The 13851-nt window shown below is 41.1% G+C and overlaps 1 protein-coding gene across 1 annotated transcript; it reads left to right on the top strand.

The window, feature by feature from the left end:
• The first annotated feature begins 628 nt into the window (after nucleotides 1–628).
• Nucleotides 629–12802, top strand: CCT2 (chaperonin containing TCP1 subunit 2). Its single transcript, XM_082782516.1, has 16 exons — nucleotides 629–701; nucleotides 1492–1566; nucleotides 2226–2291; nucleotides 2390–2501; nucleotides 3190–3266; nucleotides 4087–4199; nucleotides 5387–5589; nucleotides 5815–5915; nucleotides 5998–6125; nucleotides 7498–7601; nucleotides 9283–9402; nucleotides 10040–10168; nucleotides 10257–10360; nucleotides 11253–11352; nucleotides 12126–12267; nucleotides 12527–12802. Exons 1-16 carry the CDS (start codon nucleotides 699–701, stop codon nucleotides 12555–12557), a joined length of 1608 nt encoding a protein of 535 aa, XP_082638642.1. The 5' UTR covers nucleotides 629–698; the 3' UTR covers nucleotides 12558–12802.
• The last annotated feature ends 1049 nt before the right edge of the window (nucleotides 12803–13851 follow it).

Here is a 13851-nt window from a genome sequence, read left to right as displayed (position 1 = left end):
CCTGGTGACAGGACGAGGGGGAATGGGCTAAAGTTGCACCAGGGGAGGTTTATGTTGGATATTAGGAAGAACTTCTTTACTGAGAGGGTTGTGAGGCATTGGAATGGGCTGCCCAGGGAAGTGGTGGAGTCACCATCCCTGGAAGTCTTCAAAAGACGTTTAGATGTAGAGCTTAGGGATATGGTTTAGTGGAGGACTGGTTAGTGTTAGGTCAGAGGTTGGACTTGGTGATCTCGAGGTCTCTTCCAACCTAGATGATTCTGTGATTGTCATGTGGGTGATACCATGGCACAAGTCCGGGAGGGGCTGTGAAGCTCACAGGACGCCAGAAGCGGAATTTAACTTTTTTGGTACTTAATTTAATTTGAATTTAAAGTTTTTGCCTTGTTCAAGAGCCAACCTTCAGAAACTCTATATTTTTTTTTTTTAAACTGGGGCAACCACAAAATGCTTTGGGGCAGGGCCAAGTTCGCCTAGCAAAAACGCTTTTTATAGAAACACAACGGGAAGGCGAACGGAAGCGGCAGCGGGAGAGCCGCGGCGCTAATTACGAGCGCCTAATGAGCACCCCTGAGGCGCGGACTACAGCTCCCAGCGTGCCGCTCGGCGCCTGCCCGGGACGCCATTTCCTGCGGGCGGCCGGGGCGCGGCGTGCAGCCATCGCTCTGCGGCGGGGACCGGCGGGGAGCGGCGGCGCCATGGTGAGAGGCGGCCGCGGGGACGGGGCCCGGGGGCGGCCGGGAGGGGCCGGGAAGGGCCGGGAAGGGCGGGCGGGGGCAGCCCCGTGCCCTGCCCGCGCCGTGGGGGGAGCGGGGGCGGCGGCGCCGCCGCCGCCGCCGCCTCAGGCATGGAAGGTTCCAGAGCGCGGCCGTTGGGGGTGGCGGGACGCGGCCCGGGGGCTGTGAGGGGGCTGCAGGGGGCCCGGCCCTGCCCTGCCGGCCGCCGCCATCCCGTGGCTCTGTGAGGAACCGCGGGGGGTTGGTCCCGGCTCCATGAGGCCCTTGAGTTCTTTGGGAATGCCTCTCTTAACCCTGAAACCACGTGTTTGGTGCTGCTATAATGTAATTTGCAAGGAAACGCCTCAAAAAGCAAGGACCTGGCGTAAATGTTCAAGCACTGAAATCCTAAATCCTCGCTGTGCAGATTGATCGGGCTCCCCTGGCCATCAGCACAGGCAGCGGCCTGGCAGGCCTGGGGGTGTGATTACCACGCAGCACGGTGTGCAGTCATGCGGTAAATTACAGCCTACCTTACAATCCCTCTGTTACACAAACAGATTTTTAGGAAAAAGTCAAGCTCCGTTCACCTCAGGTAGGTTTTCCAGCACTATTCACCTTGAATACACTCTATCAAAACCAAATGGAATATGAAAACAAATCACTTCACTAAAAATCATTTCAGTAATACAGGTGTTGTTTAGGTTGTTAGTGCCAGATTTTTTGCTCTTAAAATGAAGCGATCTCTTAAAGAAGTATTCTTACGCTGTTTCAGGCATCCATTTCCCTTGCACCCGTGAACATTTTCAAGGCAGGTGCCGATGAAGAAAAGGCAGAAACAGCTCGGCTGGTGAGTTCACTCTCTGAGAAATTGGTGATACCCCGGGTAACTAACGTGTGTAAAAATAATGTGTGTTTTTTTGTTAAATATTTTTCTGTTAAATGTACTTCCAGTTCATATTGATGTAGAGCTTCCTTTGTCTCTTAAGTGTTGTTGCATGTCTCTGAAGAGAAGGTAGGAGAACTGTTTTGTATATTCAGACAAAGTAGCTATATCGTAGCTCAGAAGGTTGATAGTTGTTCGAAGGTTGTTTTTTTTTTATCCATGAGATATGGTTTTATGGTTACTGTGAAAATTAAGTGTATTTGAGCTCATTACCAAAATACAGCAGTCCAGAAACTTGGAATCAGACTCCTGGAGTGTGGCTGTAGAAGGGCTGGGTTAAGATATTACATCTTTACTCTGTGGGTGACCGAGCACCAGAACAGGCTGCCCAGAGAGGCTGTGGGGTCTCCTCCTTGGACACCTTCAAAAAGACCTGGATGTGGCCCTGGGCAGCCTGCTCTGGGTGGCCCTACTTGGGTAGGGGTTGGGCCTGGTGGGCTCCAGAGGGCCCTGCCAGCCTCAGCCACTCTGGGATTCCCCTTTCTAAGATATTGCCTAGAATTTACTACTGATGTTAAAGTAGACCTTAGAAAATGATTAATTTCTATTTGCTTTCATTTCAGTCATCCTTTGTTGGTGCAATTGCCATCGGTGACCTAGTCAAGAGCACTCTGGGGCCTAAAGGCATGGTAAGATAGCTGCAAGTTCTCAGTGCTCATACTTGATAATTTAGTTTTAATAATTATAGTACGTTTTCAAACAGCGTTCTGTGTCTTGCATCATGTAGGACAAGATCCTGCTAAGTACTGGGAGAGACAGCACGGTGACAGTGACCAATGATGGTGCAACCATCCTGAAAGCTATTGGAGTTGACAACCCAGCTGCCAAGGTCTTGGTTGGTGAGTTTTTACCAGCTTGTCATTGTTGTACTTGGAGTTTCTTCATTTGAAACTTTATTGTGTCGTTCTTACTTGTTTGTAGAAAAGTATTCTTCAGGTAGTGTGCAAGAATGAGGGGAGGGGGGGAAGAAGTCCTGAAATAAGGTGACCAAGGTGTTGCAAGAGTTGTGGAACTCTGAAAAATAAATTTGAGGCATATGCTGCTCTCACAAAACTATTCTGATGTTTCCTTATTTTCCCTCAACCCTTGCTCATCCCTGGAGCTGTGGCTGTCTGTCTTCAGAACCACAGAATGGTTTGGGTTGGAAGGGACCCTAAAGCCCACCCAGCTCCAACCCCCTGCCATGGGCAGGGACACCTCCCACCAGACCAGGTTGCTCTTTTTAGGTACTGGAAGGCCGCAGTAAGGTCTTCCCCAGAGCCTTCCCTTTTCCAGTCCTCAGGCATTGGGAGAGAGGGGGATAGCTCTTGTCCATTGACAGGCTGGTACTGGTGTCTGTTGCAATTTCATGGATGCTGAATTTGACTTCATCTCAGGTTTTTCTGTGACTTACAGTTTGACAACCTCTTTATCAAGGAGTAAGGGTCTTTTTTATCTCACATTAGTTTAAGGAACAAAAAACACTTTATAGCAGTTAGAGCATGGAATTTTGAATCAAAACATTAATACAACGACTTCCTCTTTTAGATATGTCAAAGGTTCAAGATGACGAAGTTGGTGATGGAACTACGTCTGTCACAGTGTTGGCAGCTGAATTACTGAGGGTGATGTATTAAATTTTTTTCAAATGTTTTTATATTTGGCAGTGTAGTCCTGTGACTACGCTATCCTGAAACATGGAAGTGTTGTTCTGTCACAGGTCATTTTCTGGATTTTGCACTAAGCAGGATACAGCACTGCTTAATTGTGAGGTTCAGTCCTCTGAAATCCTTTTCCACAAGGTTAAGGGGAAAAAAAAAAAGGCATGTTAAATTCTGCTGTTATGTGCACAAGACTTGAATTCATAATATTGCTTTAAACACCACATACTGAAGACTGCCAAACTCTAAATTGGAAATTACTATGTGAGAGAGATGTCAGAAGTGAGGAACTCTACTTCGCAAAGCTGTGCCAGTGAACCTAATGATCACAGTTCCTGGATATGGGATCAAGAAATCTGAGAAATTATCCCATCAGCTTACCAAGTTCCTCACAAAAGTTTTGAAGAAAAAAAAAGTTTGGAGATTTTTTGTTTGTTTCCCCACAACTACACCTTAACTTGCAGTTATAAATGAACAGGAAACTGATCTCAAACATGAAGTGAGAGTTCGCTTTATGTGTCTTGTTACAGTTCATGTTGGAGATAAGATTTTTTTTATTAATCAACATTTCTAGAAGGTATTCCAAAGGCAGAGGGGGAAAAAAAAAGTGCCAGTATGGTGGCTAGAATATTCTCCCTTTCTTAGGCCTTCACTTTAATTTGATTGTGTTACAGCGCTTGTGCTTTTGGTGGCATTCAGAATTGTCTGATTGCTTGTAAGTGCCTTTCCTAGTTAGTGTAAATGTGCTGTGGAAAAAAGCTAATTATTAATTTTATTTAAATAGGAGGCAGAATTGCTGATTTCTAGGAAGATTCATCCTCAGACCATCATTGCAGGCTGGAGAGCAGCCACAAAAGCTTCAAGAGAGGCACTTTTGAAAGCAGCCGTGGATCATGGGTTAGTAGCGTACATTGGCAATAACTCTTTGTAAACCATTTGAGACTAAAACTCGCTGGAGAGAATTACGTAGCATCGGAAAATCCTTTGCGGTCTTTTAAGCTGAATATATGAATTTAACAATTACTGAAAAGAAGGCTACTTTTCAGTTAGATGAACTACAGAAGCTATATGAAATTATTTAAAATTGCTTACAACGTGCAGAATCAGAAAATAAGCAGTAATTTTCTTCTTAGGACAAAAATCTGAGCTGTTATTTCAGATTTCATACTCTGATTTTAAACACGTCTGTTTTCTGTGCGTGACAAGAGAGGCTTTTTCAAAGCTGAGTGGAAAGTTTTTGTTAAAACAGTTGATCTAAACTACTTTGTAGTAAAGTTACACATCAGAGTGCTAGTTCAGTAGTGTAGTGCAAATGGTAGAAGGTACTATGAAACAATATATTCTTTTTAAAGCCTTAGTATGGCAGAGAAGAAGCATCAATATCTAGTTACATAAACTAGTCTCAAAATCTGCAGAAGCAGTTCCCTGGTATCTGACTGAGTTGTGCAATTTCTCATTCTGCCAGGGAGAATTGTAAATTAATTTTTTGCTATGTTTCATAGCCAAAAATCTTAGAGATACCAAGTTGGTGATAGAATACTTGCTACCGTGGTATTTGGCCAAAATGGCAAAAAGCAGAATGTCGTTGTAAGACTGAATTGATTTTGTTCACTGTTCATTGTCCTTAATTTCACAGAATACTGTTGCAACAAAAATGAGGTTAAAATCTAAGTAAAATGAGTGTCAAAAAATACTTTCTATGGCTTCTTCAACTTCAGTATGAGTACGGATCTTACTTCTGCTTAGTGTTTCGAGATAGGCATATTTGTGTACCTTTGTGTCATTTAGGAAAAATGCATGTGTCAGAATGTCATCCCTTAAGCACATAAATATGAATGATGTCTCATACCCAGGAAATAAACCTCTTCTTACAAGGAACTCCTGATCTAACTGGGGTTTCAATAGAAAGCTGTTTCTTGGGACACTGGGGGAATTCTGTCATTCCTCAGAATGGAACATAGTAGTGATCTAGTACAGATATGTGTAGGTTAGGAAGAGCAGGGAGAGACTCACAGTGTTAGGTGAGTGATAAGGAAGGCTTTCAGACACAGACCTGCCACATAACTGTGCTGGCTTTGTTGCAGTGATGATGAAGCCAAGTTCCGTGAAGACTTGATGAACATCGCGGGAACGACTCTCTCATCAAAGTTACTCACTCATCATAAAGATCACTTTGTCAAGCTGGCCGTCGAAGCTGTTCTTAGGTTGAAAGGTTCTGGTAATCTGGAGGCTATCCACGTCATTAAGAAACTTGGTGGAAGTCTGGCTGATTCTTACTTAGATGAAGGTAAGTCTTTGTATATCGGCTGTAAGTGTGCTTATGAAAATAAGCACATGAAATGAAATTTCATGAAATGAAATTGTTAAAAGTTATACATCTCTATAATTTTTTTCTAGAAAACATTGTTATTACTAAATTGAATAATGATACTACTATTATTTTGCGATAATTTAAATGAAATGTTCTTCTTTTTTAATATGAAGTCTTAAAAATCTTTTTCTTACTATACAGGGTTTTTGCTTGACAAAAAGATCGGTGTAAACCAGCCAAAAAGAATTGAAAATGCAAAAATTCTTATTGCAAATACTGGCATGGATACAGATAAGATTAAGGTATGTGACCGAACTACTGTTATGAAACAATATTTTCATATATAGAATTATTTTTTAACTGAACTTGTTTTCTTTGGTTTAGATTTTTGGCTCTCGCGTCAGAGTGGACTCGACAGCAAAGGTAGCAGAAATAGAACAGGCAGAAAAAGAAAAAATGAAGGAGAAAGTAGAGCGTATTCTTAAGCATGGAATAAACTGCTTTATTAACAGGTATGTTTTCTTGGCTACAATTTATAATGCAGTTACAGAGTAGCAAGATTTTAATACTGTATGTGTGTGAAAAAGGTTATTCATGCACATCATCCCTAAAATTAGGTGATCTTACCCAATACTTAATCAATTGAGTCACTTCAGTGGGGCCAGAGTTTTCTTCAGATTCCCTCAGGTGTGGTGCAGTGTCATCCCTCCTCACTGCTGCTGCTTTATTTTTATTTTTATTTTTTTAAGGCAGAAGTGCTGTTATTTAATCAGGGACCCATGTTTAAGTCCAGTGAACGTCACAATCTAAATTCCATGTTTTTGATAGCAATGCACTTCTCTTTTGAACTATCACAGTGCAAAGCATTCACATATTTAATGCAAGAAGTGCTTCTGCCTTTCAGTAATTCTCATTTGAGTGGTTCTGTGGTCTGCTAGGAAGCTGGTTAACTAGCACCGCATGAAAGGATGGGAATACAAGAGTTGTACTTCTTATAGCAGTAGCAAAGATTTACAGTTACAGGGTACTGCACATCTTAAAACTCCAACAGCTGTGTTAATTGTAAGAACTAGTGATGGGTTTTTAAATCTGTCTCTTCATCTGTGTTGCGTTTCATTCATGTACGTGATGCTGTAGTGTAGGCACAGTGAGCAAAGAGATGCTTGACAGGATGATCTATGGATATAAAGTAGGAAGAATCTTCTCTGTACGTAATCAGCAATGCCAACAGTCCCTTTTGAAGGTAGATGAGGAGCATCTTTTTTTGACAGACGTGGTGTGTCCCAGCTTCTGCTAAATTTCTACAACACCCAGTCTCTAATTTGGAGGGGAAAAATAGTTTGGTCAGTGACCCTGCTTTGGGGAGAAGGGAATACATACAAACAAAGAAGCAAGTGCTCTTGTCTGTGGCCTGCTCTCTATGGCCATTTATTGTTCCCACAAAGTTGTATCCTGTTTGGATTTTATGTTGGTAAGGAATTAAAGAAATTACTTCACATGTTGTACTGTGCCCTGGTAGGATAGCCAGCTAAGTGCCCAGTGGGCACTCAGGATTGAAGAACTCAGAATTCAAAGCATAAGAACTCAGAATTGAAAGCATTGATAACATGTCTTCAGGAGCAGTGTATTTCAAAGCTACAGTACGTTGAATTTTTTTGTAGCTTGTGCTTTCCTGTCACTACTGGTTGTTTACTTCTGTGTGGGTGTAACTTTCTTCATCTGGTTGGTGTCTCACAAACGGACTGTTCTGGCAGCTTGTAGAAAACTCTGTCCATACTGCCGAGAATCAGGTGTCCTTTGTTTCTCTGGTAACAAAGGTTCTAAAATCTTTTTAAAGGTTTGTTCTTCCTGCAATGTGAAGATGTGACTTTGTTTTAATTGCAGGCAGTTGATCTACAACTACCCTGAGCAGCTCTTTGGGGCCGCTGGCATCATGGCAATTGAGCATGCGGACTTTGCTGGTGTGGAGCGCCTGGCTCTTGTTACAGGTTTGTGGAGTACCTCACTGGGTGCAGCTTGGAGGGTCACGTTATTTATTTGGCACCTAGGTTTTACTTCCTTTTTACTATTAAGCTCATCTGTGAGTGTGAAAAGTACTTAGCATAAGCTTTATTTTACAGAACTTAAATACAAACATATGAAAGATTCTCTGAAATTAACCATAACTTGGTTTCTGTCTTCAGTGTATTACACTTGTTAAAAGTCTGTTTCGATTCTGAATCCTCCCTGCACAATGATTTAAACAAGTTTTATCTAGAAACTGTGAAAAAAGTAACATCTTACTAACCAGAAAATAAAATCCGGCCAGTTACTGTTTTTCTTTCATGTTTTAACAATACTTTATAATTAAGTCTCTGCTTGATAAACTTTTGAAATGTTTGTTTTCTAGGGAAAAGATAAAAGTTAGCCATATGAAGTGTAGGATGATGAACCAACAAATGAATTTACATTATCTTGTTACAAAGGGCTGTTGTTTGACTGTAGAACCAGAGAAGACTAAAGAGTTATCCTCTGTTAGAATTGTGGGCCTGAGTCATCAGCTTGAGGCAGACCTCAGATAACATAAGCAACTTGGACGTTTTTAGTAGTGGTCAGTGTAAATGACTTCAGGAACTAATCAAAGTGAAACAGCTTCTGGAATGCTACAGATGATCCTCACTGCCTGAATTCCAGTTAGAGGTAGTTAGCTGGAACATACTAAAAAGAACTAGTTATTGTAATGATCAGTAGAATGGAGTTTGCTTTGCAGGGAGAAAGGCAAAGATACTGACTAGCTAGCAAAACTGAAGTTGCAGTTGTGTGCAGCTGCCTGTAGGTACATTGACACCAGCAAACACTTCAGTGAGAGAAACATCGCTTATGTTCTGGAACAAATTCAAAACAGATTTTATAGGTAGAGCGAGTGGACTGTTTTGGACCACACTGCATCAAACAGAGTAGCTGAAAAAATGTGACAAGCTCGTAGTAAGGACAAACGCGACTGCAAATCTGATCCTTCCTTTTAGAGCTACAGCTAAAGCAAGGCTATTAAGCTAATGTGGGTTAATAGAACATCCATGGGGAATGAATACACGTAAATGGTTTTCTAATGGGAATAGCAAAGTACTGGAACAGTGTTTCATTCAGGGACATTCTGCTCTTTGTAATGCTTATTTTGTTGATGATACGGGAGTTATGAATGGTCCGCAGCATGGCTGCTGTGACGTGCTGCAATAGTCATAATTCGGGAGAGTGGTGGTCAGCTGTTTCCAGCTGCATAATCAGGAAGGTAGAATTAATGCTAGCACAAGTTTCAAAACAGCAGATTTTGATTTAGTAGTTCTTTAAACATTTAATGAGTAAAGAATTTCAAAACTTTAAACAGATCTACATTTTAATTCCATCACAACAACGTGTGTTCTCTTATCTGGGCAGAACTCAAAAGCATTACAGCTACTGTAGTTCTTGTGACATAATACAAAACATTGGTGGATTAAGAACTTCTCAAAATCAGTAGGAAGTTCCTGGTGTCGTATTCTGACATTGGTTTGAATTTGGTTTAAATTTGGTTTATCACTATTGTTACCTTGAGTTTATTTTTCTGCAATTACGATGATTTTTTTTTCCTTAATTAGCCTTTGCTTCAGAAGATGTTTTCATTTTGACACTTAAATAATCTCACATTTGTAGGTGGTGAAATTGCATCAACCTTTGATCACCCTGAGCTGGTAAAATTAGGAAGTTGCAAGCTTATTGAAGAAGTCATGATTGGAGAAGATAAACTCATTCATTTCTCTGGTGTGGCAATGGGTGAGTGTTTTACCAGGAGTGGCACATTGTAATATTTGTGTTAATGCTTTGCTAACGCCGTTCAGTTACCAGGATGGCATAGGTAATTTGTGATGATTCAGGTAGCCATTTTTCTGAAAGCCTTACTCTTCAGTGAAATACCAATCCTTCAGAGATACATGTTCATTGTTGAAATTGTTCATTTACATAATGTTCAACATTTGCATAAACACTTGCAAGGATGGGACCAAAAATTTCTGCTTTGTGTGATTGATGAGAAGAGTAGCAACCTGTTATACTTTGAGAAGTTGATAGCTTGTTCTAATAAATGCAGATAATGTAAATGTTTCGAAACTACACCTTGGAAAAAAATCATTTTCTACTTAATTAAATATGGTATTTTACAGCAGTTCACTGATAAAAGCAATAATGTAGTGTACATTGTTTCATTCTGCCTCTGAAATGTTGTCATGCTTCCTGCTTCCTCCTCCACAAATTGATCTCTTTATGTAAAACTTGACTGCAGTGATAACAAACCTGATACAAATGCTTTGTGATCTCCTCTTGTTGTGTCATGTTAACATTCTTGGTCTGGCTCTTGTTTTGGTTGGATTGTTTGTTTGTTATAAATCTTCTTGCATTTGATTTTTTTTTTTAGGTGAAGCTTGCACCATAGTTCTGCGTGGAGCAACGCAGCAGATTCTGGATGAAGCAGAGAGATCTTTGCATGATGCTCTCTGCGTTCTTGCCCAGACCGTGAAGGACACTCGAACTGTTTATGGTGGAGGTGAGTGTTAGTTTCTTTACGCTATGGCCATAGTAGACATTGTGTTAATATTCAACTCATAAAACACTTGTTTGTCTTTAATGAATAGGTTGTTCAGAGATGCTGATGGCTAACGCTGTTACAGAACTTGCCATCAGAACACCTGGCAAAGAATCTGTTGCAATGGAGTCCTTTGCTAAGGCTTTGCGAATGGTAAGTTTATTTAGTCAGAGTGCTGGACTAATGCATGTAAAATTTCAAGAGCCAGTTGGTTTGTTAACTTCTGACATCAGGTGGTTGCTTCTCTCTCTCCAACCTTAGGTTTTCTAAAACTAAAGAAGTGAAATTTAGCGATGTATCTTGGATGAACAATGGAAAAAAAAAGTTACTGTTTTCTATCTGAGGAATAAAGTATTGGTATTTTAATAATAGTCCTTCTATAAAAGTCCTTGATTCTGTTTAATTGTATTCACTCTCTAGTACTATCTAGAATTTTCTAGAACAGTATTGGAGTTTGTATCTTAGCAGAAAATAGAATACCACAAGAACAGAAGCTTATAGAATATTACTGTGCTAACAACAGACTGTCAGGTTGAGGAAAATTGCCTTCCAGCTTCTCTATTTTAAATTAGGGAAAACCTTGCTTAGGAAATTAAAGACTGGAAGGAAACATTTCTCTTAAGAAAATTAAAGGGTGTAGTAAGACTTGGCATTGCATCTTCAGGCAGCATGTGCAGTTTTTGTTAACAGAACAATCTGGTGGTTAATGCCAACCAGCAAGCTATGGTCTGAAAGTAAATCCTGCAGTTGTAGTCCGAAATGATTAACAAAGAGACCATTTCTTTCTGTCCATGTAAAACAAGGTGACAAATCTGCTAACATGCTCTCCGCTACTGTCTTACAGGGCCTTAAACAGAAGGGAATAACAGCCTTAGAAGGGTAGTTGTTTTTTCTAATTTCTGTTCAGTGTAGCAGATCATAATATCAACAACATGTTATTAGTCTTCTTGAAACTGAATAGTACAATGCAATATCGCAGCGTGTGTGTGATGCGTAACGGGTCAGTCTCTGCATTAATGACCACCAACCTGTGTTTGCCCCTTAGATCCCAACAATCATAGCTGACAACGCTGGCTATGACAGCGCTGATTTGGTTGCTCAGCTCAGGGCTGCGCACAGCGAAGGGAAGAGCACTTACGGACTCGGTAAGGAGTTTGATAATGCTGCTCTTACTGGGTTGCTGTTTGTGGGGGGGGGTTAGATTGACTAAGCTTGGTCACATCTGTTTCTCACTAATACATTCAGCTGAAAGAACCGAGTGTGCTGATGCCACAGTGCGTGCATCTGTGTTCTTTTAAAGTCTGTATTACGTAGGTGCACTCCTGTGGCTCTCTGAATCTTTTTTTTGATGAATTCTGTTTTCTTGGCGACAGAAGCCCTTGTGCATTGAAGTTAGTTAGGAGGTACTTACACTTCTACTTGCTTGTGTTACAGAACCGGGCGATGGATATGATGACTTGTTCTGTGCAAAGCAAACAGAAACGTAGCCATACAGTGTTACATTCCTTTATCATTTAGGTCAGGCTTTTCATGGTAGGGTGAATTTGTTTGTGAAGGGAATGGTTTCAACCATAAAACCATGTACGTTAATTGCAGTGGGCCTAGTTATATGAAACTCAAAAAGAAAGGCATGTATTTAACAACATAATAATTGCAGGGAAGAATTCTGAAGTTGATATACGTAAGGAAATGGAGCTGAGAGTCCCATTGGATCTCATCTCCTTTTCCCAGTGGAGTTTTCATCATTCTTGTCTAATTGCACGATGCTAGGCCTTGAAGTGAAATAATTTTAAAAATATTTCCTCTGCTATCAGTATGGTTCGTTTGAGGAGGTAAGCTACCTTATTGTCAGCTTCGTGTAATTTCCATTAAAATAAACAAGGAGAAAAAAGACTTCTTAATGTATCTCTTTTTAAAGATATGAAAGAGGGTACCATTGGAGACATGGCAGTCTTGGGAGTGACGGAAAGCTTCCAAGTCAAGAGACAAGTTCTGCTGAGTGCAGCTGAAGCAGCAGAAATGATTCTTCGTGTAGATGACATTATTAAAGCAGCACCAAGGTAAGGCTACCTGCAAGTATGGGAAGAAACCCCACTTGTCAGCAGATTATCCTGTGTGTGCCCACTACGAGGTAGTTTGTGCTGCTTTGTGAATCACTTTCTTACCACGCAAAGCTGGTGTATTATCACAATAGGCAGCGCCATCTCAAAGCTGTCAGGTAAAACTAGCATTGAAAGCAAAATATCAACTAAAAATTAAAGGCAGATGGGGGGAAGCTGGTCAACCTCAGTGTTTTCTGATTTTTCTTTTTCTCAACAGGAAACGCGTCCCAGACCATCGCCCATGTTAAATTTTCTCCAGTACCCAAAGATGTGTGGACCAGATCTCACCGAGCGTTTTTTTTAAGTGATTTTTTGTGAGGTTATGGAACAGAAGCTTGAGATGAGCAGCTCCGTCAACGGCACGAAGTAAATGCCTTCAGTTGATTTTAACTTATTTCAGTTTACACGTGTTGGGGGGGAAGGTTTAATTGTACAACCCCGGTTCCTTTCCAGCTTCCACCTAAGATACACTGAAATAAATAAAATCATATTCATCAAAGTTGTGCTTGTCTTTGTGTAGAACCAAGAAGTGCAGTTACATTAGAGGGTAGAGAGCAACGTGCTGGGGCCAAATAGTCCACGTATGTCTGTCAGGTACCAGACTGGGGCTGGCTGCCTTCACAAATAGGGGTTGTTACAACAGGAGGGCAGCTGGTGAGAGATGTGCCATGCTGCATCGCATTCAGTTTTCTCTTCTCCTTTCCCTTCCCCACATGCCTGTTGTGACCTATCTCTTCATATTCCTTCCTATTCCAGTAGCTCCTGCAGTGCTGATGTGGTTTCTTTATCGCGCCATTTCCCTTACCAGGTACTCGGACTGTGATGAAGTCCGATTCCTGCAGCAGTCTTCAGGTAGATTTCTGATGATGCTGAGCAGAGAGGAGTGGAGATGCCCCTGTCTGAGCACTAGGCTGTAGAGAGCTGCTTGCTGGGTGCTGTGACCCCACCGCAGCACCTTGGTGAACAGCAGGGGCAGGCTGCCAAAGCAGGATGGTTAATATGAAATAAAGTATCTGTGCAAACGTTTTTCTTCCTGCAATGAAATGATTCTGCTTACAGAAAGCTAGAATAGTCAAAATAGACTCTTCTAATTACCCAGAGAGAAAATACTGCTTTAAGAGTAGTGTTAAAAACACACTTTTACCTGCTTTTTAAAGGTTTATCTTCCTCCCTCCTCTCAGATAAATAGAATACCAAGTTAGTTCTACGGGAAATGAAACACTGAATGCTGATGTTAAGAAAGCCCCAAATTCCCATCCTGTTGAATGATTTCCTTTGTGGAAAGAAATCGTTGGAAAAAGCTTAGATAAAGAGCTTGGCAAGTTAGTTCCAAAGAAAGACAATTTAGCTCAGTGAGAATCCAGAATGCTTTATTTAATTTAATGAATGTAGCAGGTACCAGCCAGATCCAAGTGCGCATTTCATTTAACAAGGCAGCCAGCGCTCACGGAGCTTATATATTTCCAGAGAATTTTCCAAGAATGTAAATGACACTGAGCAGTCACAAACTGGCATCGACTCAAACCTTTTATGGGAACTGTC

The sequence above is a fragment of the Aythya marila genome (assembly GCF_965140915.1).
Source record: "Aythya marila genome assembly, chromosome: 1".
NCBI classification, from domain to species: domain Eukaryota; kingdom Metazoa; phylum Chordata; class Aves; order Anseriformes; family Anatidae; genus Aythya; species Aythya marila.
This window is presented reverse-complemented; position numbering and strand designations above follow the sequence as displayed.

Coding starts and splice junctions, on each gene's coding strand:
- CCT2 (XM_082782516.1), top strand. Junction 9,403..10,039: donor TTTCTCTGGTGTGGCAATGG/GTGAGTGTTTTA, acceptor TTTTTTTTTTAG/GTGAAGCTTGCACCATAGTT. Junction 12,268..12,526: donor ATTATTAAAGCAGCACCAAG/GTAAGGCTACCT, acceptor TTTTCTCAACAG/GAAACGCGTCCCAGACCATC.